At 44.2% G+C, this 26,793-nt stretch overlaps 1 protein-coding gene across 2 annotated transcripts in view; it reads right to left on the bottom strand.

The window, feature by feature from the left end:
• EXOC3L4 (exocyst complex component 3 like 4) overlaps positions 1-26,793 on the bottom strand; it is a 424,048-nt gene that overhangs the window by 171,903 nt on the left and 225,352 nt on the right. For both annotated transcript variants that reach the window (XM_086937846.1, XM_086937847.1), the window contains exons 6-7: positions 20,673-20,773; positions 12,070-12,165 (exon numbers count right to left, since the gene is read on the bottom strand). In XM_086937846.1, the coding sequence (XP_086793972.1) occupies positions 12,070-12,165; positions 20,673-20,773 (197 nt within the window). The remainder of the gene's footprint in view (positions 1-12,069; positions 12,166-20,672; positions 20,774-26,793) is intronic.

Below are 26,793 nucleotides of genomic sequence, written 5' to 3'. Positions count from 1 at the left end.
TTAAGTACTGGAGCTGTGACAACATAACTTCAGAACACTTCTGGACTAAGAAGAGATTCTGCCAAGAAGAAGAGCTAGATGCTGTAGAAGGGGAACTGCTACTATGCTTGTCTCTTTGTTGTGCAGGCCTAATGCTTGCTGCTTTTGTCTTGGGCAGTGAAAGGACTGGACTTTGCTTTCTGTATCCTGCATGCCATGGTTCTCCAAGGGCTTTTGTGCCTTTTCCTCCTGTTAAAAAGTCTCAGGGCCATCAAAGACTACATCAGCAACCCCTGAACTCCTCTGCTGGGAGGTCTGACTTGCCAAGTGGGGCCAATTCCAGTTCTGGTCCATTGGAGGCGTTTTCTGTTGCAAAGGAGGGAATAAGAAAATCCACGCATTGACCTAAAGGTCCTGTTTCTCCTGTTGCAGCACTGCAGTTTTGTTGAAATACCAACGGATCACCGCGGTGAGGCTGAAAGAACGCCACAGCCTGAGTCCTGAGTGTCATGTCACTGACGTCCGAGACACCCGCTCCAAATCCAGCGCAGGCCCTGCTGTGTGGCTGAAGAAACTGACACCTCACCTGCCTCACAGTTGGAAAATCGATGCAGGGCCTGTTTCCCCACCGCCGCATAGACCCAGCATGGCCAGATTTTCAATGCATCACACCTGTGCCATAAGTAGTGCATCAACGTTGCCAAGCAGTAAGGAACCAAGCCTGTATGTCCGGTGATTGATGCATCACCTCCCCTCACAATAAGGATCCAACGCATCACCTCCCCTGACAGGATGGAACTGATACATCACCTCCCCTGCGCTGCAGTACAGAACGAATGCATCACCTACCCTGGCAGTAAGGAACCGATGCATCACCACCCCTGGGAGTAAGAAACCGACGCATCGCTTAGCTTTTCTGGTGACTCCCCTCCCCAGCGTCTGTTTTCATCTTTGCTTTTGACACATTCCAGGTAGTATGCAGTAAAAGTGAGGCATCAATAGTTTCATATGGGCCGAACTATTTTGAACCTTTCAAAGGTGATATCTTGACTTGTGTATGTGAGGATTTTGTCAATTTGGTCTTGTTTTATTCACATCAAGATTGGTTATTTTTCTAAACTGGTGGGGTGTCCATTTGTAGTGTTTTCACTGTGTTGCTGTGTGTGATTGCACAAATGCTTTAAACATTGCCTCTGAGATAAGCCTGACTACTCATGCCAAGCTACCAAGGGGGTGAGCAGGGGTTATCTTAAGTGTCTAAATCCTTTACCATGACTAGAATAAGGGTCCCTACTTGGACAGGGTGCAAGTGACTGCAAACTAGAGACCCCTGTTTCTAACAAGTTGGAAAAAAGAGCCATTTGTGTCTACGTTTTCAGATGTAACTTCTTCTAACTATAGCAGATTTTCCAGAGAAATATACTGTTATGTCTGCTAGTCCCTTCCGGCTGCGGGGGTACATATGGGATTTGTAGGCTCACCAAGAACCAGTGGTAGTCTGAGCCAATAACTGAGCTTCAGCTTGCAATGGTTTTTCATTGTGTACTTGGTATAGAGCAATTCCTTTGGTTAAATGTAAAGAGTGAAACATAGGTTTCAAGGACACCTTTGTATTTTTTAAATGTGCGCAAGACCTGGAGTTCAGATGCAGTGGTTATTTGCACATCTCTGAATTTCTGAGCACCCATACTAGCATGTGAATTAGAGGGCATTTCTCAAAATGACTACTTTCTTACACACTGTCTTAAAATGGGAAGGTGCAAATGCAGAGAAAACCAATTGTTAATGACATTTGTTCTACTATTCTGTATTCCCATAAGTCTCCCGATAAAACTGGCACCTCACTTGTGTGGGTAGGCCTAGTGTAGGTGAAAGAAAATGGCTTAAAACCCAGCGTGGCACATCACATTTTTCCAATGAAAAGGGACGCTTTTTTTGCAAACTGCCTAGCTGTGGATTTTGGGCTGTAGCTCAGCAGACAGCTAGGGAAACCTAACAAACCTATACATTTTTGAAAACTTAACACTCAGGGAAATCCAGGATGAAGTGACTTGTGTGGCTGTCACCATGTTCTGTTACCCAGAATCCCTTTCAAACCTCAAAAGTTGTGTACATAAAACACGTTTTCCTCACATTTCTGTGATGGAAATTCGTGAATCTGCAGGGAGCCACAAACTTCCATCCACCCAGCATTTCAACTCATCTCCTGATAAAAATGGTATCTCACTTTTGTGGGTAGGCCTAGTGCACGCAGCAGGAAACGGCTCGAAACATACTGTGGAGACATCAGAATTATCTAGCACAAAACTACCTAGTGTTGCAAGGGTGTAACCTGCGTTTTTGGTCCTGGGCTCATCCGCCATCCAGCTAAACCTACCAAACCCAGACATTTCTGAAAACGAGACACGCTAGGGAGTCTAAGGAGGTGTAGCTTGCATGAACCCACACACGTTTTCTTACTAAGAATGCCCTGCAAACCTCAAATTTAGCCAAAAAATAATGTTTTCATCACGGTTCTGTGTGGAAAAGTAGTGGGATCACTAAGCAGACACAAATTTCCTACCACCTAGCGTTCCCCCAGGTCTCCCAATAAAAATGCTACCTCACTTGTATGGGTGGGCCAAGAGCCCGAGACAGAGAAGGGCCCAGAACATACTCTGGAGGTATCACAATTATGGATCAAAAAACTACCTGGTTTTGCAAAGGGGTCACCTGCGTTTTTAGTCCCGAGCTCAGCTACCATCAAGGGAAGTCTACCAAACGAAGATATTTCTGAGAACTGCATACCCGGGGGAGTCCAGGGTGGTGTGGCTTACGTTGAACCCCCAACTTTTACTTACCCAGATTCCCTGTAAACCTCAAATCTTGTTAAAAATCCATAAAAAATAAGGCCAATCTGCAGAAGGTTTCAAATTGTAAGGCCCTGGTGGATTGTGGGTTTAATCCTGCTGTGCGATCACGTCCCCCGCAACCCCACAGCAAGAATGTACTTCAAAGAGACACAGGAGGAAGGAAAAACTCCTTCCTTTGCCCCTGTGCTTCTTTGCCATTTCCGATGCCCGCCAGGACACAAATATTACTTTTTTCTCCTACACGTGGAAGCAGTGGCTTACATGTGTCCCTGGCCTGCTCTTATGAAGTTGGTGCATTGTGCATGCGCCAAATTCATCAGATTGCTGAGGGATGGTTCGAGGGGCAGCAGAAATGCTTCCGCTGTCATCACCGGTGGGGGCCTGTAGATGGAAGCCCACGGGGGAAGGGCCAGTATTTCCCCTGTGAGTGTGTGCTATGATGGAACGGTTCTGTCCTCAGCAAACAAGCACCATGGTTGAAGACGGAACCATTCCATCCTTAGCACCCACACAGTTAAAATGGGTGTATTTGTAGTGAATGGGGGATTTCAAAGGACTGAAAAACATGATCCCACCACTGAATTGACCTGTCAGTGGAAAACTGGCACAGTAGTTGTCCTGATCTAACTGTAAGATCGACGTAAGAGCAAGGGCTTAGCTACCATTGGTGGTGAAGCAGGTACAGTGGCACCGGTTCCTAGAGCCCAAAGGTGCAAATTCAACCCTGACAGTGCTGTAGCTCACTACCTCAACAGCAGTCGATGGGGTCATTTACCCTATTTGCACCAGGGCCCATGGACTGCGCCCCAGTATACATGTGTGTTTTGCTTATCCTTAAACTTATTCTCAGAATATTGTATGAATAAAAACTCCTTGTCCGGCTGGACATTGGATTTATATATAGCAATCTGAAGCTAGGGGCCAGAAATCTATTGGCAGGCTTCGGGCAATCCCCCCGTCCTACACTGTAGGACCTCCGTTTTCCCACTGTTAAACTGGAGAGAGTTTGCCTTCAGCCACTTTGTCATTTCAGGCATCCAAGCATGGAAACAATTCAATGATTCCGCCTGGTCCCCCTCCAAGGATATCAAAAGCTGCGTATCGTCAGCATAATTAATCACGCTGATGTTATACGCCTTAATGATACCCAGCAGGGGTTGCAAATATGCATTAAACAAAATAGGGCTAAGTGTCGACCCCTGCGGTACCCCATGAGAAACTTCCACCATTTCTGACCGGGACGGGGGAAGTGCCACCGCCTGTCGTCTATCCGACAGATAGGATTGCAGCCACCTAAGTACTAATCCTTTCACTCCAAAGGTCTCTAGCTTAGAGAGCAGAGTGTTGTGGTTCACCGTATCGAATGCGGGGGACAGGTCCAGCAGGAATAAAATTGCCGACTGGCCCCTGTCCATCCGCATCCGAAGGTCATCCAACACCACCACTAAGGCTGATTCTGTCCCATGACACGGGCTGAAACCAAACTTTTCCCCTTCCAAGATGTTGTTAGTCTCCAGATATTGGGACAGGGTCCTGCTAACCAAGCGTTCCAGGATCTTGACTGGGCAAGGCAGGAGGGAAATTGGTTGGTAGTTCTTATAGCTGCATGGATCAAAGGTAGATTTTTTCAAAAGAGGAGTAATGACAGCCCGCTTCCATTCCACAGGTACAATCCCTGTATCGATAGACTGGCAGCATAGCTGTCGAAGAATGGGAAATATCTCTGTCCCAAACTACTTCATCAGCCTGTTGGGTAGTGGGTCCAAAGGGGATCCAGAAGAAACCCCTAAGGCCACCCTAACAAACTCCTCCTCCAATGGAGTTGGAAACTTATCCAGGGAAACCCCGGAAGTGACTATCTTAATAACGCCCTCCTCATTTAGTCCTCTTGCCCCTCCTGTCTGGGCTGCTGAGGTAGGTTGAGATTGTTCTTTCATACTTTCCACAATTTTATTTATTTTGTCTAGAAAGAAGCATTCCCCTACTTTTGCACCTCCTGGAGTCAAAATAGTAATTTTAACCCCTGCACTATCCAACACTTACCCTACTGTTGCACCCCCTGGAGTTAGAATAATAATTTTTACCCCTGTACTATCCAACACTTACCCTACTGTTGCACCCCCTGGAGTTAGAATAGTCATTTTTACCCCTATACTATCCAATATTTACCTTAAATGCAATGTAATGGTTTGCGTTGTAATGGTGTGTGTTGTAAAGGTAGTATGCGATGTAATGGAATGTGTTGTAAAGGTAGTTTTTTAATATGCGATGAAGTGTCATGCGACGTAATGGAATGCGTTGTAGTGGATGTTGTGATGTACAAACTGCGTTGTAAGTGCATGCGTTGTAAATGTATGTGTTGTAACGTCATACATTCTCAAAATACTGTGTGACATGAATATAGTGTTCTAAATATCAATAAAAAATATATATCACCCCATCCGAGTTAATATTCATCATCCCAAAGAGTGATATTTTTGTAAACTATATTTAGACTATGATATTTACTACCATGATAAGTAGACATATCATGGTGTTTATTGACGTCATCTCAGGCATTAGGTGGTCGCTGCTGCAACCTCTACCTTGCTCCCTGCTACTTATGGATCTTTCTTTGCGCCCCTGGCTTAGAGGACGAGAGAAGGAGACAATGGAAACCCTACTCACTTGGAACCAGGGTACGTAGTTTATAAACACGTGTACAGGCATCAAAGAAAAGAAAATATTTAAACAAGTACACTCTCTGGTCGAAGTGGCTTACATAAAGCGCACTAAGCATTAATTGCTTTTATTTTGATTTGTATTAATTTACACACATCACTGTGATCCACCAGTAGTGTTTTACGCCTTACTTTACTTGGAGAGCCACTGCAACGGATTCCTCTCTGTCAGCTCCCTTCACTGGGTGCACGGCTGGGTCCCATGTGAGTAACCCCTCCATTCAATCACTTTCCTGTGGTGCACTCTTGTTACGCTGACATTTTACCTCTCAGATGTCCCTACATCTATAGATCCTGAAGAGACCCCTTATTGCCACAGGGGTCGAAACGCTGTTGACAATCTTTCAAAGCGAACCATTTAACAGGCCCTATGATTGCATAAGGAGGCTGCTTCTATCAGTTATCGTTTCATGGTCGTCTTTACCTAATTTTGGAAACCCTTCTTGTTCATGTCACAATATGTCACTATTGCTGTAGTTTCCATTTTTCACTGGGGACACTTCTCACTGTATATTAATTCATCGTTTTTGTAACTGTTTATTGATTTATATACATAAATATTGATTGTGAGTACTAAACATTGAGAAGTGTATGGTTTCTTCTCCTTTGGATACCGACTTAACCCTTGTTTATTGCGATTGTGCTTATAACTATCAATATTACTATATTAGTCCACAGGAACCACTGTTTCTGTTTATAAACCTGGCTCGGAGGAGGCATAAGGTTTGCCCTCTTTGAGGTCAGGGGCCGCAAAGGAAGTGCCAGGAATAGCATGGAACTAGTCAGAGGCCGCAGCTGTGACCCCTAAAAGCCAGAAATGACGTCCATAATAGTGGAAGACCGAAGATATTTCTTGTCTCCAGATCATATCTGGTCCATTGGTAGCCATTTCCTGATTGCTATACTACTGCACTTAAGTTTTCCTAAGGGGACTGACCCAGAAAGAGTTATAAACTTACTGGCAGCCTACATGGAGGTCATGTGCATGTGGGGAGACTCCGGCTGAGGACTTCATCACCCACCTTGCCCTGGGATTGGAGAACAGATCAGATTAGGAGATGGATGCTGGACCTCTCTAACAACAGCTATATATAGTGCAATTTCACAGTTTCTCCTGGGGACATGCTTGGGGTGAGCCCGGTCCAAGACAAGGCCAAGACTGGGCCTGTCTGCAACTCTCAGCAGCTGGAAGAGGCCTCGCTGCGCCATTCCCCTTTAACTTAGTTCTTCATTAAAATAGGTATATGCAAAACTGGAGGGTCTGGAAAATTAACCCTGGCAAAAAGGGTTCCACCATAGACTTAGGGAGATTGAGCTAACATGGAGGTGACTTTCCAATGCAGCTAATAGCTCCAGTCTATCAACCTCAGATACATCTGCTCCTCAAACCCGCTGGGACTCAATAGGAAATCATAACGCCTTCAGTAAAGCTCTAATGTCTAATGGGGGCATACTATTGATACCTCCCCTTTGACTGCTTTAGCACCCTCAGCTAACAGGAAAAAATAGCATTATCAGCCTTTCAAAACCTTGGTCAATATTGGATCTACCCCATCCAAAATGCCCCCTTTACCAATAGGGTTGGATTTCATATTGATACCTCCCCCTTGACTGCTTTAAACCCCCTCAGCTAATAGGAAAAAACAGCATAATCAGCCTTTGAAAACCTTGGTGAATATTGGATCTACCCCAAGCAAAATGCCCCTTTTACCAATAGGGTTGGACGTCATATGGACTTTTTTGGCAGATTTGATACTGTACGTAAAGGTTTGATAAAAGAAAGTCTGCTCCCACTCTAGTATCGGTTATGCACCATCGAAGGACAATTGGAGAATCTTCCTAAAACCGTCCCTGCCCCTGTATCAGTGACTTTCATATCACCCCTCCAGCTTGGAGTCAGAATTACTGTCTAGAGAGCTCTTGTTATGTTACCCCGGCTTGTCAATTTGTCTGTTTCTAACATGAAACTTATTACCTATATATCACATTATGACCCTGAAACATAACAAATCGGTAATGAGATTGCCTTGGTAGTGTATATTATTACCAGGGAACATGAGGCTTTTACCCCAATAACCCTTAATGCTTCATCCACAGTCTTATATTTGCTCCCTGAAACTTGCCCCTATATTGCTGTACTGGCTATTGTCATGATTTTATCGTCCAATGCTGTTGATTCTACTATCCAATCGTAGAATAAGGTAGCTCATCGGCTGACCAAGCAGTATAGTGTGGACAAGAGTTCTTAACACAAAAATAGGGGCCAGATTACATATACTAATCCCTTCTAAGCATATCAGTCTGGTTCGTAACTTGATTCATGAGGGGAAAAGCGTTATAATGATTTAGTGAAATATGACTAGCGCTATTTGCAAGAGGTCATTGGAGAGGTGAATAGTCAGAGTCCAACTTTTATTGCAAGGGGATGTGGCACGAATATAGATTACTTTTTTGTATCCCAGACCAGTGGAAACTCGTCCAGGATGGGTGCACACAGTTGAGTGGATATAGTGACCACAGTCCTCTTGCAGCCATCCTGGTTCCTCCTGATTTAACTTAGAATCAATTAATCCATGGTAAGAAAAGTGTCCTTAATACAACTATCAAAGATAAGGGACTGGGGTTAAGCTGGCATTCAGATGACCTCTCGCAATTACTATCTAAACTGATTATAGAGAACCCAGCACTTATCAGCCTGTGTCTATCACTGGATACCTGCCCTGCTGTATTTTTTTCTAAGCTTTTGTTCATTTGGGTAGATTTTTTAGGAATACTCTCCTGAGACCATGTAGTACAATTAAGACAAACTCTCCTCGTTGCTTTGCAGCGGCATGTTCATAGACCAACAGAAGTTTAAGGAAGGCATTCAGTAGAAGACCTAGGCATGGGAAGGATATTTCAAGCCTTAGAGCTGGGTGTAAATGTATTTATAAAAAGAGAAAAGCTTATTTAAGGGAATCAACATGTGAAAGATTGGTCACCTCTTGTAACTTTCAAGACATCAAGTTATTTTGGAAGGTTGTTAATTCAGATCAGTTTAGTAATTCTCAAACATCAACATTGGAACTGCAAATTAGGGCTGACTAGTGGGTATCCCAATTTGAGAAGATCTATTGCTCCTGAATGTAGAGGAGCAGATTAACAGAGACCCTACTTAGCAAATACCATGAAATAGTGACCACCTTTTTGGAAAGCTCATCAGGTAAAGCTCCAGGACCAGCTGGGGTCCCAACAAACCTGTATAAATCTAATATAAATGTTGGGGCCCCAGTAATTACAAATGCATTAAATTCAGACTGTGTTTTCCAACTTTTGGCAATCTGTCTTATTGTCCTATTATTTAAAAAGGGTAGTCACTAATATCCACAATACTAAATATGATTTTGTTGCTGAATCTTATGGTTAAGATAGTAGGTCAAATTGTGCTGCAAAGAATTCAATCATCGACGACCAAGTGTGAGATCTTGTTCGAGGTTCAGTTTGGTTTTCAGGAAGGTTTAGGGATAGCAGAAAAATGTCTCATCTTTTGCTTAATAGTGAACAAGTACACAGTATCTAAGAAAAGCACCATGTGTTTAGCCCTTAATGGAGCGCTCCATGTATTTAGTATTCACGGAACTCAGGAGTGCATTCAACCGCGTGTACCAGCCTAAACTTTGAGAACTATTAATTGTCATGGGCTTAGACCAATCTTTCATCAATTGTCTTCAAGTACTATATGCAGAGGTTTCAGCTTTAGTTAGGTATGGTGATTTGGGGGAATGTCCCAAATCCTTTTAATTGCATCGGGTAATTATGAGGGATGTGTTTTAGCTCCTATTCTATTCTTATTGTACACTGTAAAAAAATGTTTTTGATAGAACACGGACATGGCTTGCCACTGGTTAAATCTAAACCCTTACCAGCACTTTTACATACAGATGATGCAGTACGTATGTCTCATACTTACAATGGGCTTAAACGTATCATTGACTAAGTTGTAATGTTTATGACAAAGTAGACTTGGAGACCAATCTTTCTAAAACTTTTTTATAAGGCATATGGCCTGAAGAATTTGAAAACTACAGCTATCTATATTAAATGAAGGCCAATAGGAAAAGTTTGCCAGTTCTAATATTGGGGGTAACATTTGATTTGTTGATCTGTAGATCCCCTGTCTCTCCCTTAGGTGTCAGAGATTTAGTCAGTCAGTAGGTTGTACATTTATTATGCTTCAAACTTAGGCAGCAAGCTTATACCTCACTTCGGGAAATATACAGAAGAAAATGTCTGCTAACCTTAACTTATGGAGATGGAATTTGGGACCACAGTCATGTGACTAATCTCCAAGTCAAATAAAATGTCTTTTAGCTTTGCCACATAATAACCAAAATGTATTTATCCACAGATAACTGGGACTTAGCTATGCAGAGGATTTCATTAAATTACCCCCCTTGAATCTGTGGACATCTCTCTGGACCAATAATATGTGAATTTAAACAGACACATTATTAGGGATTGCTGAACATATAACTATGGCCATAAAATCCCATGGCTCTGATACATTAAATATGTAATGGTACAGCTGGGCAGAACAGGTCTATTCACTAAACCCTATTTAATTTCTTCAAAGGATAAATCCTGGGTAATGCTCTCATTTGTGGCGCGTAGGAGCTGCCTAAGAGAAGAGAAGAAATTAAAGAAACCCTAATTGAGACAATATGCCAGCCTGCGCACCAGTATGGGACTGGAACCATGTTTAACTTTGAATGTTCATCCCTTAGAACGAATACTTTTAACTTGATTGAGATTGGATACCATTCTCAGTTTTTTTGTTGTTGCATAAACTCAGACTCCAACCTAGCCGAACAAGGTTTGTTTTCACACCCACAGGTGTCACAAGCAAATTTAGTTCAATGCACCTCCAATTGAATGTAAAAGCCAGCTTGTTGTAGCCTCACACAACCCATCCAATACATATTTGAAGTGGTGGTTGTGTTTTTAGATTACTAACAGTCCATAAACAAAGAAGCCCAATTTCATTCTCTACAATATCACACATAATAACTGAACTAAGAGTAAGGTGGTTTAACTAAAAAGTGTCTATTTCAACACGTTGATCCTGTTGCTTAGCACATCTAAATTAACCACACAACATATTATTAAACCAGACAGCACAAATGCACATTGTGACCAACAAGAATAAAATGAAATGTTTTACCATAGTTAAAATGTCATCTAGAAACCTAACGTCCTAAAACGTACTTCTATGCGCTATAGTAGGAGAGCATCTAGAGTTTCTTAGGAGAATCAATGCACTGCATACCTGTTTACAGCAAAATGTTGGATTTATCAGTAGTAGGAAGCAAGTGTTCCCTCGAGAGTAGAATATACATCAGCTGTAGCTTCCCTCCTCCTGAATCTGACTCTGTATCAGCTTTCAGTGCAGAACAGGATCCTGCAGTATCACAGCAGTCTGACGATCTTCTGCCAGTATCTTGTGCGATTATCTGGGGCGAAAGGCCCCTCTTAACAAGTGATCAATGGGTGAGTCTTTTATACTATATTATATCTGAGATTGGAATTTTGGACATAACCATAACCATGTCTGACATAACCTGTGTGCATCCATAGGCTAGACCTAGACACATTGATTATAAACAAGTAAGGTAAAAACATGTCAATTTAGACTACACCATTTATGTTGTTATTATTATCTGACATTGAAATAGAGATAACAAGGCACAAGTCCCAGAATAATGTTGCATCATGTGATCTAGCGAGGTCATTGTCTGTGCATCAAGTGTCTTATTGATATCTTTGTCTTAGTGACTTGACACTTTCATATGTTCTTAGAATAATAAGGACAGACGACATCGGCGCCAAAGGCAGACATGTCAATGATTCTGCAAAAAAAGAGAAATTGGAGTCCCAGCCTGCTGAAGATAGAGTTGGGCCTTAGGGACTTTACGTTGCTTTGTTTTCCTTCAGGACTGTACGACATTGTCTCAATTAGCATTTGCCTTTGCCATGAAATTTCTTTTCAAACCTTGAAACACTTTACTTTCTTTTATAGGTTTTATTCACAGTTCATGTGCTGTTTTTTAATGCCTGTCTACATACATTTGTTAAATGTAGACCAGTCATTTATTTGTTACAATTATTATCTAGTTTAGATCATTAGTTCATCAGGAGGGTAATTGTTTAAAAGCCACAGTTTGCCCTTGTAATACAAGTGCTCTTTTAATTGTATGTACACAATTTTATTATTTTGATAGTGAGCTGTTCTATATAAAATTTGTGTGATATGTACATTCATGATTATTATTATAATCAAATAAAGACAATTGGCTGATTGACTGATTGATTTATTGATTGTTGGCCATGTGGGTTGAATGTGAGGTTGCAACACTATTTACACATCATATTCATTTTGAAATTAATGGGTTTATATTGATGTTTAACAAACGTTTAAGCTATGTTTGCTGAACTTCAAGCTGAATTGCTGACCTTCACTATAGTTTAGAGAGTTGAGTTACCTGATTCCACAGAATCCATTGATGTAGGTTACAAAATATTTCATGAATAGAGGGGATGATTTAGTCTGGTCCCAGCATATAAATTCCTCTGCCAACCTAAATCAGGAACAAAACAAATTAGGTACTTTCATGATTATACATACAATAATGTAAATTTAAGCATATATGCTGCATTACAACCTAAAAATGATGTCTATACAACTAACTCTACCACATCACAATTTTCAAGTCTCTGCTTGTCTTATTCACATTAATGTGGCCCAGTAGATGTGGCAGTCAATGTGCCAAGTAGTGGAGTGCAGGAGAAATTACAACCCTCAAGCTATTAGAGGTGGTAAATTTCCCTGGACTAGCCTTCAAACAACAAAACAATTTGAATGACAACAGAAGGCAATTTGTTAGATGACAGGATGCAGAGGGATGATCAAGAGCCTGGTCTAGGTCAATTTGCATACATCCCTTCCACCGTCTATAGCATCCTCCATCAAATGTGCTGTCCACATTTAGGACTCTGGCTGAAGGGTTTCCTTTTGGTGAGCAGAACAACATAGTTCAGCTCTATGCAATTAACAGTCAGCCTGTTATGAATGTCATTAGGCCTAGTGACCAATGCACAATAACAGCATTACAAACAATCTATCTGTAGGCACCACATATAATTGTGCACTATCATTCATGGCTGATGTTTCACCAGATCCATTACATTTAAATGAAGGGAAGGAAATCAAAAGTTTGGAGGAGCTGTAGCTTCACTAATTTATGGATGAGGTCCCGCTTCACAAATGACCCTAACTCTCCACCATCATGAGATGCCTGCAGGCATGCTAGACAGGAAAATTAAACTCAAGTCCAATACCTGAAACTTTGAAGAGGTTTACAAATGTTGAGCTTTGTATCAAATGAAAAATTGGCAAAAAGGGCAAAGTCTTATTTGTGGATAAAAAGTCTTGCAAAAAAGTGTTTGTGGAAGAATTTTCCCAAAATGTATTTCTGCTACAGAATTCCTATCTAAAGTGTATTTTTGTGAACACATGTATTTCCAGAAAACTGTTTTAAATATTCTCAAAGTTTCTAAAAACTTTGCAACCTTCCTGAAACTTATATTTTGAGATACTAATGACATTTCGAATAAAATGTCACACATTTTGTAGAGGACAGCTGTTAACTCTGTACACTGTGCAACATCTGCAACAGCTTGTTTCTTTCCTGTAAAGATGTTGTGGCAGGGGATACTTGTTTACAAATGGCATTCACATTACTTAATTGCCATCATCGACTTTCTTTATTCAGTTTTCTGATGAAACCATAAACGATAAAACAATTCCATACAGTAAAATACATCAGTAAAAATCACCAATAAGCCAATAATTTTCCATAAAATATCAAATTATACTCGCAAAACAAATCTACAGTCCATCATAGCAGATTTAGTTCCTCAACTTAACAGCACTAGCTAAAAAACATGCCAAATTGAAGCAGGTCCAATGATCTAAAAGTGTTTGTAAGTGCAACAAGGTGGGTTTAACTTGAGTAAAATACTTCTCTTTCAACAGTGGAATAATAATTTTTATGCACATTCACATAAAAACGACAAAACATTACAAAGTGCAGAGGGTCCTGTTTTAAAAACCGATCACAATTACAAGGTTTAAGAGAATATTCTTCAGGGGCTGCAAACAAACGATGTATCACATTAAGTCGAAGGGCTTTGTTATGAGACTGGGAGTCCACGAACCGCCAGACTCATGGGGGGGGTTGCGGAGGTATCGGTATTTCAACTGCCCTATTATGACCAGGGCGGTCGGGCCACCCTGAGACCACTGCCACAGATAAGAGATCCCTGACGGTAGCGCAGCAGTTTTGAGGCCGCAATATGCTTGGTGGCCCCACCAAGCATTTTATGAGTTTCCTCACTGCCACAGTTTTAATGGCCCTTCAACCGACATGAAAAGAATGGTGGTGAGGAAACAAAGGGTGCCCCATGAGCCATGACATGTGGATGCACACAAGGGGCACAACATGTGCCCTCCTGTGTGCATGCACACCAGTACCTGCACGGCATGGACTGCAGCAGTCCATGCCGTTCAGGTACTGCCTTTGACATTCCCATTACAGTGCCTATTTCATAGGTACAGCTCTGGGAATGCCAAAGAACCACCCGCCAGATAGGAGAAAACTCCTAATCTGGCAGGTGGTTCAAACATGGGTTTGATGGTGCAAGAGAGGGTGGTCCTGCTCCCGCACCACCAAACTCATATTAAGGCCCTAAATCTACTCAATAAAAAACAATGATGAGAAGACAGACCTAGTTTTGAGTAAGGTTTAAGATTTTGCGAGGTTAACAACATAACTTGAGATCTAAGTGATAGAATAGCCAACCCCAAACTTGAATAAATCCATGAAAGCGTTCTTTGTCCAAAGCAAGTCTGTCTTCACAAGCTTATCTACGTTATTGAAAATTTCTGGTCGCCCAAATTCAGTAAAAGATCTCTTGACAAAACGTAGCCTGGGAATTCTGTTAGATCCATTCAAAGCAATAAAGTCCCTTATTATCAAGCTTTTTAACTCATCTTCTGGCTTAAGCCTAACCCAGATCCACTGTGATAAGGGACGCCTTTCACAATATCAGTAAAGAAACCAACACCCAACTCTTCATGAACTGTGAATGAGGCAGAACTGTTCAAAAGCAATAACAATTCTTTCAAAAATTGTTTTTCCACTTTTTGAAGGAGAGAAACACCAGCGTACTCCCACATATCGCTTCCATAAGTAGCAACAGAGACACATTTTGCCTCATAAATCTTTAAAATAGCTGGTAAGGGACTATTGCCGAGTCTGGCAGCAAAATCTAGAATAGAAGAAATTGATCTCATAAAAATCATTGATCTAGAATACCGAATCAAATAACAATCCTAGATTTGGATTTGAGTTAACCTTCCTAATAATATTACCATGCACCAAAAAAAATCGACTTTTTGTGCATCTAGGGCCCAACACCATTACATGTGATTTTTTTCAAATGTGTGCTTAAATCCAAAGAGATTGCCACTAATCAATTTAAAAAACGTTAAAGAGCTAATGACGTTCTGGATGTTAAGAATGTATTGTCTGCATACAATAGTGCAGGAATCTAATCTGACATAGGGCACATCATGATTACCCTCCACAAGAATACCTTCTAATTGATTGATATAGAGAGTAAAGAAAGGAATCAAGAATGCATCTTCGAGTCGAGCCTTGCCTCCTGCGCCATGGGTAAGGAATCGGTTCGTTATGAGCCCATCTGGCGCAATCAAAGTGGTCCTGCTGCGAGGGCACAACTAGAATTCTGAACCTTTGAGTCTAGCCTTGCATCCTGTGGGTAAGGAATCAGAGCTTTATGCGCTCATTGGGCGCAATCAAAGTTCCCCGCCTCCAGGGCACAACAGGAATTCTGGGCCTTCGAGTAAAGCTTTGCCTACCCACACACATCTGTGGGAGAATTTTCATTTTACCTGAAATTTTGAAGAAGTTTGCACATTTTGTGCTTCATATCAAATGAAAAAAAATTGCAAAAAGGGCAGTCTTATTTTTGGATAAAAAGTCTTGTAAAATGGGTTTTTCGGAAGAATTTTACGAAAAAAATATTTCTGCAAGAGAATGTTTAACAGACGCATTTCCAGAATATTTTTTCACATTTTTAAAAAAACTTTGCGATTTTCCTGAAACAAGAATTTTGAGATACTAATGACATTAAATGCCACAAATTTTCAAGAGGAAAACTGTACAACTCTGTATAGTGTCCAACATCGGCAACAGCTTGTTTCTCTCATGCAAAGCCGATGGGGGATCATTGTTTACTAACGGCATTCTCATTACGTCATTGTCACTATGTGATGACAATAGTCAAAGTGAAAGGAAATCAGGTTGTTTTTTCCCAAGACTGACTCAAGAACTTGCGTGGCTCAATTGTGCACTGCGCCAACTTGCTTTTATAATTTGCAATTTACCATTATGTGAGCAAAAACGACATAAATGTTAAGTGTGCTTATAAGGGAAACTTATCACATATTGCAATTTTTCTGGATCTGTCCACGTACCCAGGAGCACAAAAGCAGAGTCAATCAATCAATCAATCAATCAAAGCATTTATAAAGCGCGCTACTCACCCGGAGGGTCTCAAGGCGCTAGGAGAAGGGGGGGGTCCGCTACTGCTCGAACAGCCAGGTCTTGAGCTGCTTCCTGAAGGCGAGGTGGTCCTGGGTCAGGCGGAGGTGGGTCGGGAGGGAGTTCCAAGTCTTGGCGGCGAGGTAGGAGAAGGACCTTCGCCCTGTGGTGGCTCTTCGGATGCGGGGGACGGCGGCGAGGACGTGGCCGGTCGATCGAAGCTGGCGTTTGGGAGCGTAGAAGTAGAGGCGGCTGTTGAGGTATCCTGGACCTTGGTTGTGTAGGGCTTTGTGTGCGTGGGTGAGGAGACGGAAGGTGATTCTCTTGTTGACCGGGAGCCAGTGTCCGGAGATGTGGTTGCGGCGGGGGATGTCCAGGATGCATCGTGCTGAGGCGTTCTGGATCCGCTGGAGTCTCTTCTGGAGTTTGGCGGTGGTTCCGGCGTAGAGGGAGTTGCCGTAGTCCAGACGGCTGATGACGAGGGCCTGGGTGACCATCTTCCTGGTCTCGGTGGGGATCCACCGGAAGATCTTCCGTAGCATGCGCAGGATGTTGAAGCACGACGAGGAGACGGTGTTGACTTGTCTGGTCATGGAGAGGGAGGAGTCCAGGATGAAGCCCAGGTTGCGTGCGTGGTCTGATGGTTTGGGTGCGCTGCCTAAGGCGGGGGGCCACCAGGAGTCGTCCCAGGCGGAGGGTGAAGATCCCAGGATGAGGACTTCCGTCTTGTCCGAGTTCAGTTTCAGGCGGCTGTTCTTCATCCATTCGGCTACCTCTTTCATCCCTTCGTGTAAGTTGGCTCTGGCGGTGGCGGGGTCGTTGGTGAGGGAGAGGATCAGCTGGGTGTCGTCGGCATAGGAGATGATGTTGAGGTTGTGCTGGCGTGCGATGGCTGCGAGGGGGCTCATGTAGACGTTGAAGAGGGTAGGGCTGAGCGAGGAGCCTTGAGGAACGCCGCAGATGACTTCGGTGGCTTCTGATCTAAACGGGGGGAGGCGGACTCTCTGTGTCCTTCCGGCGAGGAAGGAGATGATCCACTCCAGTGCCTTCTCCTGGATTCCGACGTAGCTGAGGAGCTGCACTAGGGTGCGGTGGCAGACAGTGTCGAAGGCTGCGGAGAGGTCCAGGAGGAAGAGGGCCGCTGTTTCTCCGTTGTCGAGAAGGGCTCGGATGTCATCGGTTGCTGCGATCAGGGCGGTCTCGGTGCTGTGGTTGGCCCGGAAGCCAGACTGCGAAAGGTCGAGGGATCCGTTCGTCTTGAGGAAGGCGGCCAGCTGTTTGTTGATTTGTAGAGTATCTTATGTTACTCATCCCCTTCTCTTCTCTCTGGCCTTCTACTGGCCAATGTCTTTTTTTTACTCTTTCTTCCCGGTCTTGCCTCTATTTCTATGGCTGAGATACCCGCCACCCCCTCTCAACACAATCCCCAAAGGAGGGAAACCGGAAACAGTTCTTGAAGTTTTTGGAAGTGGGAGGGAGTGACCCTCCCGGCCGTATTTATTAAAACAAAAAATTAAAACATTCAAACATTAATGTACAATTTCATACCACATTGCGATGTTTGGCTAACCTTAACAGATTCTCTAATACAGAGGTTCTCCTAGCCGAACTAACATCCTACAAAACATTTACTTGAAATATTGAAATTGTACATCCTAACGTTTAAGGGCCAACGGCAAGGTCGTAACCGGTGTCAAGATCCCTAACCAGACATACCCCCCCCACTTGGGAGGGGCGACAGCACTGAGGCGTACTCAAGTGCAACTACTACCAATTTCCCTTGACTTGACGGGGGCACTTATCAACTCGACGCCAGTTAAAGGTCGTTCGAAGACTCGTGTGAGGTATCTAGAAGGTATCGTAGACCTCCCCCCAACCCCACACAACTTACCGCATCTGCCGTCGCAGATGTCACTGGCCCCGGGAAATTCCCCAGGAGGGGGCTGTAACCCCTCCTACACAGGAAGGGGCCTTGACCGCCTTTCCTCTTCTTTCGGCGACCCATCCTTAGAAGGGACCGCCTCCCCGTTGAGGGGCCAAAGGCCACCTCCCCCGAGCGCTCCCATCCGTGTTGGGTGACGCCCACTCATAGGGATCTTCCAATTAGTGCTCACCGATCATGACCTTACCGCCCGACCAAAATAAATACGACAAATGCTAACTAAACGAAACTACATTGGCCACTATGACCGAAAAAAGCCTGTTTATAAATGGACCTTAAATCCGAAGTTCTTTAATCACAAACTTGTAAAATTAGACCAATCTTTATTACACATTCCATCAACATAACACTAAAACAACCTGTAAACGAAATAGAATAATTGATCAATTTTATTAAAACAACTGGCTGTCCTCAGGGGCTGGTGGGTGGGTCAAAATTGCTCTTCGTTCCGTCTCGAGCTCACGTGCAGCGAGGAGGTGCAGCTTCAGAGCACAGGAACAAGAGGATGTCTTCTGGTCTTGCGTCCCTTTTTATCCATCTTCAGGGCGGGCGTAAACCCGCCCCTGCCTGCCCCGAGGGCGTGGCCGGCCGCGTCAGTGTCTAGGCCAGCCCACTCTAGGGCGGGAAAAAGCGCGCCCCGGCTACGCCGCTTCGGGCATACCAGCCGAGACGCGCCTCCCGCCCAAAATGGCTTCCCGGGGGGATCGAGGCACTCTGCCATACGTTCGGGGGGACCGAGTGGTCGCCCCTTTCCATTCTTACTCTTCCCCCCCCCTCGTCTTACTACTTACTTTACTAACATTTCTCCCCCTCCACTGTACTTGGTCACTGTTACGTCGTTACTGACTCAGGTGAAAAAACAGAGAATGATCGCCAAGCCACACGTCTTAAAAATAAATGGGGATTCAACTAACGAAGGAAGATATTATGTCACAGGAAGTTACATCACAGTGCTATCAAGCCCTTTTGCTGATTGGGTTCTTTTCCGGTCAAAGTCGAAGCTGTTCGATATATTTACATATGCCTGTGGAAATAATGTTGTATAGTCATGTATAAACCATGCATTTATGTCAATACGCTACCTATCTGTGACAAGCAGTAACTGGGCCAATCCATGAGTTCATTTTTGAGAGTTATGCGTGCAATAAGTGTGTGGACATTAAAGACTGTATGACGTCGGACCTGACTGCAGCATCTAGGTCTGTAATTATGTTATGTGTTTTTAGGGCTTTAGTTAACCACGGCGCAAAGTACGTCGCGGTGCGGGCGTTCCACTTCGCGGACGGGGCCGCCCGCGTTGGCCAACGGACATGCGAAGCACTACGGAGGTAGTGCTGGCGATGGCCGTTGGCCGACAGAAGCACGCAACAGGTTTAAACCTGGAATCCAACTATGGCAGGGCTACACAAAAACAATCATAATAAATTGCCAAAATCATTGCAGTACTGGGAGCAAAAGGCAACCAAAAAATACTTTCATGCAAAGGCCGGATAGTACCCAGTAGGAAAGAGCATCGAGTGCATTTTGCGGTTTTCGGAAGGTTTTGGATAGCCTTTCCATCTTCCCTCGCCAATAATATTTTTATTGATACAGCACCAAATTATTCATTTTTCGACACAATTTTCCAAATGTGCTCTGATACAGACAAAAATGAAGACGTGAAATATTCAAGTACGCATGGTGATCTCGTAGGGTACCAGGAGCGTCATTTCGCAGCAGTAAAGTACTTATAAATGTGTATGTGCTGCTTACTATTCCTGGAAGCAATACCTCCCGGGTTTTCCCTATGTCTCGTTTTCCCAATAGAGGTCTAAGGAACCCTCCCAAAATAGGCATCTATTTAGAACAACATTGCAATGCCCTAGAAATAGTTTGTGAGTGCTACTGTTTGTAGACCTGTCAACTTCAAAATATGTCACAGTGCACTTTTTCCCACCAGTCGGCAGAATCTTTGTTGGTCCTATAAATATGCTCATAACAACCGCAAACATATAAGAATACACTATGCAACTCATTATTTCAGTTTAGTGGGGTTTAGGCACTATTTGTAAAATGTATGTTATATAAATGTATATTAGGAAAACTGAAATAGACTCTCAAAATCTCCAATCAAGAATTACTCCTTTTTACATTATCCACTCAAGTTTGCATACAATCACCTGTCGCTAATAAAAAAAATGTGGTTTAATTGCTAATTAAATGTAAATTGAAATGTGTTAACAACACAGAATACGTTTGATTACCTATGAATACGTGGCAGTAAGGAGTTATACTGAGATTAAACTGCTCTGATGGACTGTAGTCTGGCTAACTATTGAGGGCCTAGAAAAACCATCCCACTTGCATAAGAGTTAGCCATGTTCCACTGCCTAACTGTCGGTTAACCCTCCAGTGCTGATAATAACATTATCCCATAAAAACACACACTATGTGAAATAAAAGCGACTGTGAAAGACCAACATGTGATAAGACAGTCAAACATTAGCTGAAGGATGCAAGGAAACTTTTTACAAACCTTGGAATAATGTGCGCCACTTCTCCCAAGCAAACGCGAAGAGTTTCATTTTTTAAATATTCTGAAATGTTCCCAGACTCAATAACATGCAGTCCAATCATCTGAAAAATACACGCACAGTGTTCAGTTTATGTTTGTGCATCAAATTGGCTTTTATTGCTACAGATTATGAAAACCCCTTTCCTAGCTCCATCTCTTTGATCATCAAGTAAAATGAGGCCCACAGGGAAAGGTGTCCTGAACTGTGTGAGTGAAGGTAGAACAACCTCTGCACTACCTGTGTCAGAGTGTACCATGTAATGTTATACGGTATTTTACTTTTTTTTCAGGACTCAGTCTCCGAGTATTAAAATAGCTGCTGTACATCTTTCTTGATGTGAGACAGCAGTCCGATCTTTTCTTTTGATCTCTTCAACCTGCTGCACTACCAAGGCCTGATATATCTAAACATTTTGAACTTTAATTTCTCAAAAACTGTTGAATGGATTTACACCAAATCACAAAAGCATGCACTCCTGGGAAAGATCTAGCTTATTGCCAAATTAGGTGTAATTGCGTTTAGACTTTTGGGCTGTAGCTGTGTCTAAAGTTCCCGCGTAGCGCCTCTGTTGATTATCTGCCTCTTTCAGCGCTATTGGGATCACTATTGGCTTGTCTGTGCATGTGCTGTGTGAATAGCTGCTCACTCGATAGCTTGTTTTAATTGGTGTTTAATTGTATCAGCGCTTTTGCTCAGATTGTGCTTACTGCTAACTCGCTGTATTTCAGTATTTGATACCCCTGTCTGCCTTTCCCTCGGACCCTCCATTTTGTTGTTGTTGATCTCCCCAGGCCCGCCCCTCAGCCACAATACCGCCTCCCTGCTGCCCCTCCCACCCACGTTCATCGAGCCTTCCTCTCTCCCAGCCTAACTGTGACCACCTGGACCAGCTTCTGGACGGTCGCTCCTCCTGTGATTCAGCTGTGACGCTCCCTGGTATCGTTGTAGCGCGCTGAACACTGCCGAACTGCTGCTGCCCTTGTATTTTGGCGCCTCACACGCGTAGCGCCTCTGTTGATTATCTGCCTCTTTCAGCGCTATTGGGATCACTATTGGCTTGTCTGTGCATGTGCTGTGTGAATAGCTGCTCACTCGATAGCTTGTTTTAATTGGTGTTTAATTGTATCAGCGTTTTTTCTCAGATTGTGCTTACTGCTAACTCGCTGTATTTCAGTATTTGATACCCCTGTCTGCCTTTCCCTCGGACCCTCCATTTTGTTGTTGTTGATCTCCCCAGGCCCGCCCCTCAGCCACACTACCGCCTCCCTGCTGCCCCTCCCACCCTCCGCCCCGTCCACTGCCCATTTATGTCAGATGGTCCCACGCGCAGCGTCCACGCGCTACGGCCTCGCCGAAGGTGCGCCAAAGGTAAGCCCGTCTACGCCCGTCCGTGCCTGGACCGCGCCCAGCGCCAGACACCCTGGCCCTCGCATTGCCCAGCCCTCCCGCATTACTTACGACGCCTCCACCCTCCTAGCCCTTAACCTCGGCTGCTCCCCTAACTGCGTCCAAGTCGCTCCTGGACTCACCCATGGACCCTTCTCTTGCAACTCCTGCAAGTTCGATGCCACCAAATCCAGCTCCTCATCCACCAACACCACTCAGAGACCTGACACCAACCACCTAAAATGCATCCTGCTCAACACTCGCTCGGTCCACAGACACGCCATCGACCTCTGGAATCTACTCGACACCATCTCACCGGACGTCGCCTTCCTAACAGAAACATGGATGAACGCCTCATCAGCCCCAGACATCACCATTGCCATCCCGGAAGGATACAAGATCATCCGTAAGGACCGCACCGACCAAACTGGAGGAGGAATCGCAATCGTCCATAAGAACTCCATCCGCATCTCAACAAGCTCAGACGTCAATCTCGCTAACGCTGAATACCTCCACTTCCAGATCCACATCGACCCCAAAACCACACTCAGAGGCACCCTCCTCTACCGGCGTCCAGACCCCGTGCACAATTCAGTGACGACATCACTGACTTTATCACCCCACACGCCCTCCCCTCCGTGGGAGACCTCAATTTTCACCTGGAAAAGAGCAACGACGGCAGCACCACCACCCTTCTGGACAATCTTGCCAACCTCGGACTCAAACAACTGGTCACTACCCCCACCCACATTGCTGGCCACACACTAGACCCTATCTTCACTTCCAGCAAACATGTCTCCTTCAGTCACACCACAGCTCTTCACTGGACGGACCACAGCTGCGTTCACTTCACATACAACAGGTCCACAATCTACAACCATCCTCAACCCACCATGCGAAGAAACTGGAACAAAATCACCATCAACCAGATCTCCTCATCGCTTCTTCAAAACCCTCCTATCCACTCCTCAAACCCCGACCAAGCAGCCACTAACCTCACCCAATGGATATCCAACAGCGCCGACATCCTAGCCCCGTTGAAAAAACGTCAAAGCAAACCAGGCAGCAAAAACGCCTCCTGGTTCAACGAAGATCTTAAGAAATCTAAGAAACTCTGTCGCTCCCTCGAGAAGGCCTGGAAAAAAGACCCAAACACCAGCACCAGGGACGCCTTCAAAAACGCCACCCGCATACACCACCAACTAATCCGGTCTGCCAAGAAAGCCGCATTCAAAGACCGACTAGACAACAACGCCCACAACAGCAAGGAACTATTCAACATCGTCAAAGAATTCACCAACCCATCAGCCAACTCCAACGACATCACCCCTTCCCAAGCCCTATGCGACTCCCTAGCTTCCTTCTTCCACAACAAAATCGTAGACATCCACAACAGCTTCGACAACCGACCCGGAGACCAACCCACCCAACCTTCTGCCGAACCTTCACCCCCCCTGAACACCCTCAACGACTGGAACCCAATCTCCACTGCAGACACCATCCGCTTGATGAACTCCATCCACTCAGGATCCCCAACTGACCCATGCCCTCATCACATCTTCAACAAAGCAGACTCCATCATAGCACCACACCTCCGAGATGTCATCAACTGCTCCCTCAACTCCGCCACCTTCCCGGAAAGCTGGAAACACGCAGAACTCAGCGCCCTTCTGAAAAAACCCACAGCTGACCCCACCGAACTCAAAAACTACCGCCCCATCTCGCTTCTTCCATTCCCGGCCAAAGTCATCGAGAAAGCTGTCAACAACCAACTCGCCGCCTTCCTCGAAACCAACAAATGCCTTGACTCCTCACAGTCCGGCTTCCGAGCCAAACACAGCACTGAGACCGCACTCATCGCTGCAACTGACGACATTCGAACTCTACTGGGCAACGGAGACACAGTCGCCCTCATCCTCCTCGACCTCTCCGCTGCCTTCGACACAGTCTGTCATAGCACCCTTCTACAGCGCCTCAGAAACGTCGGAATCCAAGGAAAAGCACTGGAATGGATCACTTCGTTCCTCACCGGAAGAACCCAGAGAGTCCGCCTCCCACCATTCAAGTCAGAGGCCACTGAAGTCATTTGTGGCGTGCCACAAGGATCTTCTCTCAGCCCCACCCTCTTCAACGTATACATGAGCCCCCTTGCGACCATCGCTCGCCAACACAACCTCAACATCATCTCCTACGCTGACGACACTCAACTGATCCTCTCACTCACAAAAGACCCTAACACCGCCAAAACCAACTTACACGAAGGAATGAAAGAAGTGGCTGAATGGATGAAGCACAGCCGTCTGAAACTGAACTCTGACAAGACAGAAGTCCTCATCTTAGGCACCTCCCCCTCCGCCTGGGATGACTCTTGGTGGCCAGAAGCCCTTGGAAAGGCACCCATCCCGACAGACCACGCACGGAACCTGGGCGTCATCCTGGACTCCTCACTCTCGATGACCAGACAAGTCAACACCGTTTCATCATCTTGTTTCAACATTCTCCGCATGCTCAAAAAAACATTTCGCTGGATCCCCACCGAAACTCGTAAAACGGTCACCCACGCACTGGTCACTAGCCGCCTGGACTACGGAAACACCCTCTACGCCGGTACCACCGCAAAACTCCAGAAAAAACTCCAACGCATCCAGAACGCTTCTGCCAGGCTCATACTAGACATCCCGCGCAAAGAACACATCTCTGGTCACCTGAAAAACCTCCACTGGCTCCCCGTAAATAAGAGAATTACTTTCCGCCTCCTAACCCACACACACAAAGCACTTTACGAACTTGGACCTGAATGCCTCAACACACGACTGTCCTTCTACACCCCCTCCCGTCAACTACGATCCTCCAACCAAGCTCTTGCCACTGTACCTCGCATCAACAAAACCACCATGGGAGGCAGATCCTTCACCTACCTGGCAGCTAAAACCTGGAACTCCCTTCCTACTCACCTTCGCCTTACTCAGAACCACCTAGCATTCAGAAAGCAACTTAAAACTTGGATATTCGACAAGTAATCCCCCACCCCTCCTCAAGCGCCTTGAGACCCTATGGGTATGTAGCGCACTATATAAATCTTTTGACTTGACTTGACTTGACTAGTTTATGCAGAAAATGCTAATTATGTTGCACACTATCTTTTATTTTTATCCATTTGGACTTCAAACAAACGTTTGTGTGTAACCTACACATTATACGAATATGTGGTAAATGTGTTAATTCTATATGTATACTGTAAAAGCTGTAGCCATAGAACTGCATAAATCCAGTGCCTCTGATCATTGCCCATTAACTTATCAACAGTTTATTCAAGACACGTAAACACATCTTAAACATTCTTGTTCCAATCAGTGCACATTGTTAGGTGCACTTTGAGGATACCAGCTTTCAGTCAGATCAGTCAGGGAAGATCCCTTAAACATATACAGCGGAAATTCTCACATTCACATTTTGGGCCAACCCAGACCTTCCACATGAAGCCAGCATTTGAGCCACATCAGCATTGAGACACCGAGAGCTTCCTATAATGCCTGTAAATTATATTTTATATTCTTAGAACCTTTTGTGAATTGAGTGAATTGTGCATATTCTTTGCATCACCACACACCACACAACTCTGCTTGCATGGTTAAGTCTTAAAATCATCCAACCTACCAACTGTTGTACCAAGGGTACCCTAGATAAGCTCAGGTTCATATGCTTCTGTAAATAAATGCTTGCTGAATGGTAGAAGTGTGTTTACAGTAGATTAATCCATTGTCTTTCTCCTCTTCGGGCCCAGTACATTTCTAACAATGCAACACATTCAAGCTTTCTAAGACCTGAAAGGTCCTACAGGTCTTAGCAAGTCACCAGTAAGCAAGATTCTGGGTGTGGCTAATTATTGAATATCATTTTATTATAACATAATATTAAATATATAGGGGTGGCAGCCCAAGATGTCTATAGAAACTGCATAAGCTTTGAGGTAGATTTTAGACTCTGAATGCCCTCAATCTATTATTTAAAGTACAACCAAACTAAGGCTACTCATTTTACAATGGAAACAGTTCAAAGAAGACTTCGAATGGTGCCTCATCCAGGAGATGCAGTGACAAAATAACGGTGGTTGAGTGCAGATCCCAATCCATGGCCACACTATGGGCCAGATGTAGGTAATTCCCATTTACCGATTCAAAAAAATACAGAATTTTACCGATTCGGTATTTCAGAATCGGTAAATGGGATGTAAATAAAGATTCAGTACATTTTGCAGAATCGGTAATATTCGGTATTACCAATTCGGTAAATGCTGATATCGGTATTTACCAAATCGGTATTTACCGAATCGGTAATTCCCATTCATTCTTATGGGTATTTACCGAATCGGTAATAGGGGGACCATTTACAAGGGTGGCAGGGTGTCACATTGACACCCTGCTGCACCCCTGAATAATGCATGGGCGCACATCTGGCACACATATATGACCTAAGGGCATGTATGTCTGCCACATGGCACTTTAAAAAAAGCAAATAATTGCTTTTTTAAAGGTATTCGGTATTTACCACCAACTTGTAGTTAGTGGTAAATAACGAATCCTTAAATGGCAAATGCACTCACTTGAGTGCTCCCTACATTAAGGATTCGGTAATTTACCGAATCGGTATTTTAAGAATTCATTAATTTACCAATTCCCTAAATTACCAATTCGG

This window comes from Lissotriton vulgaris, chromosome 9, assembly GCF_964263255.1.
Source record: "Lissotriton vulgaris chromosome 9, aLisVul1.2, whole genome shotgun sequence".
In the NCBI taxonomy this organism is placed as follows: Eukaryota; Metazoa; Chordata; class Amphibia; order Caudata; family Salamandridae; genus Lissotriton; species Lissotriton vulgaris.
This window is presented reverse-complemented; position numbering and strand designations above follow the sequence as displayed.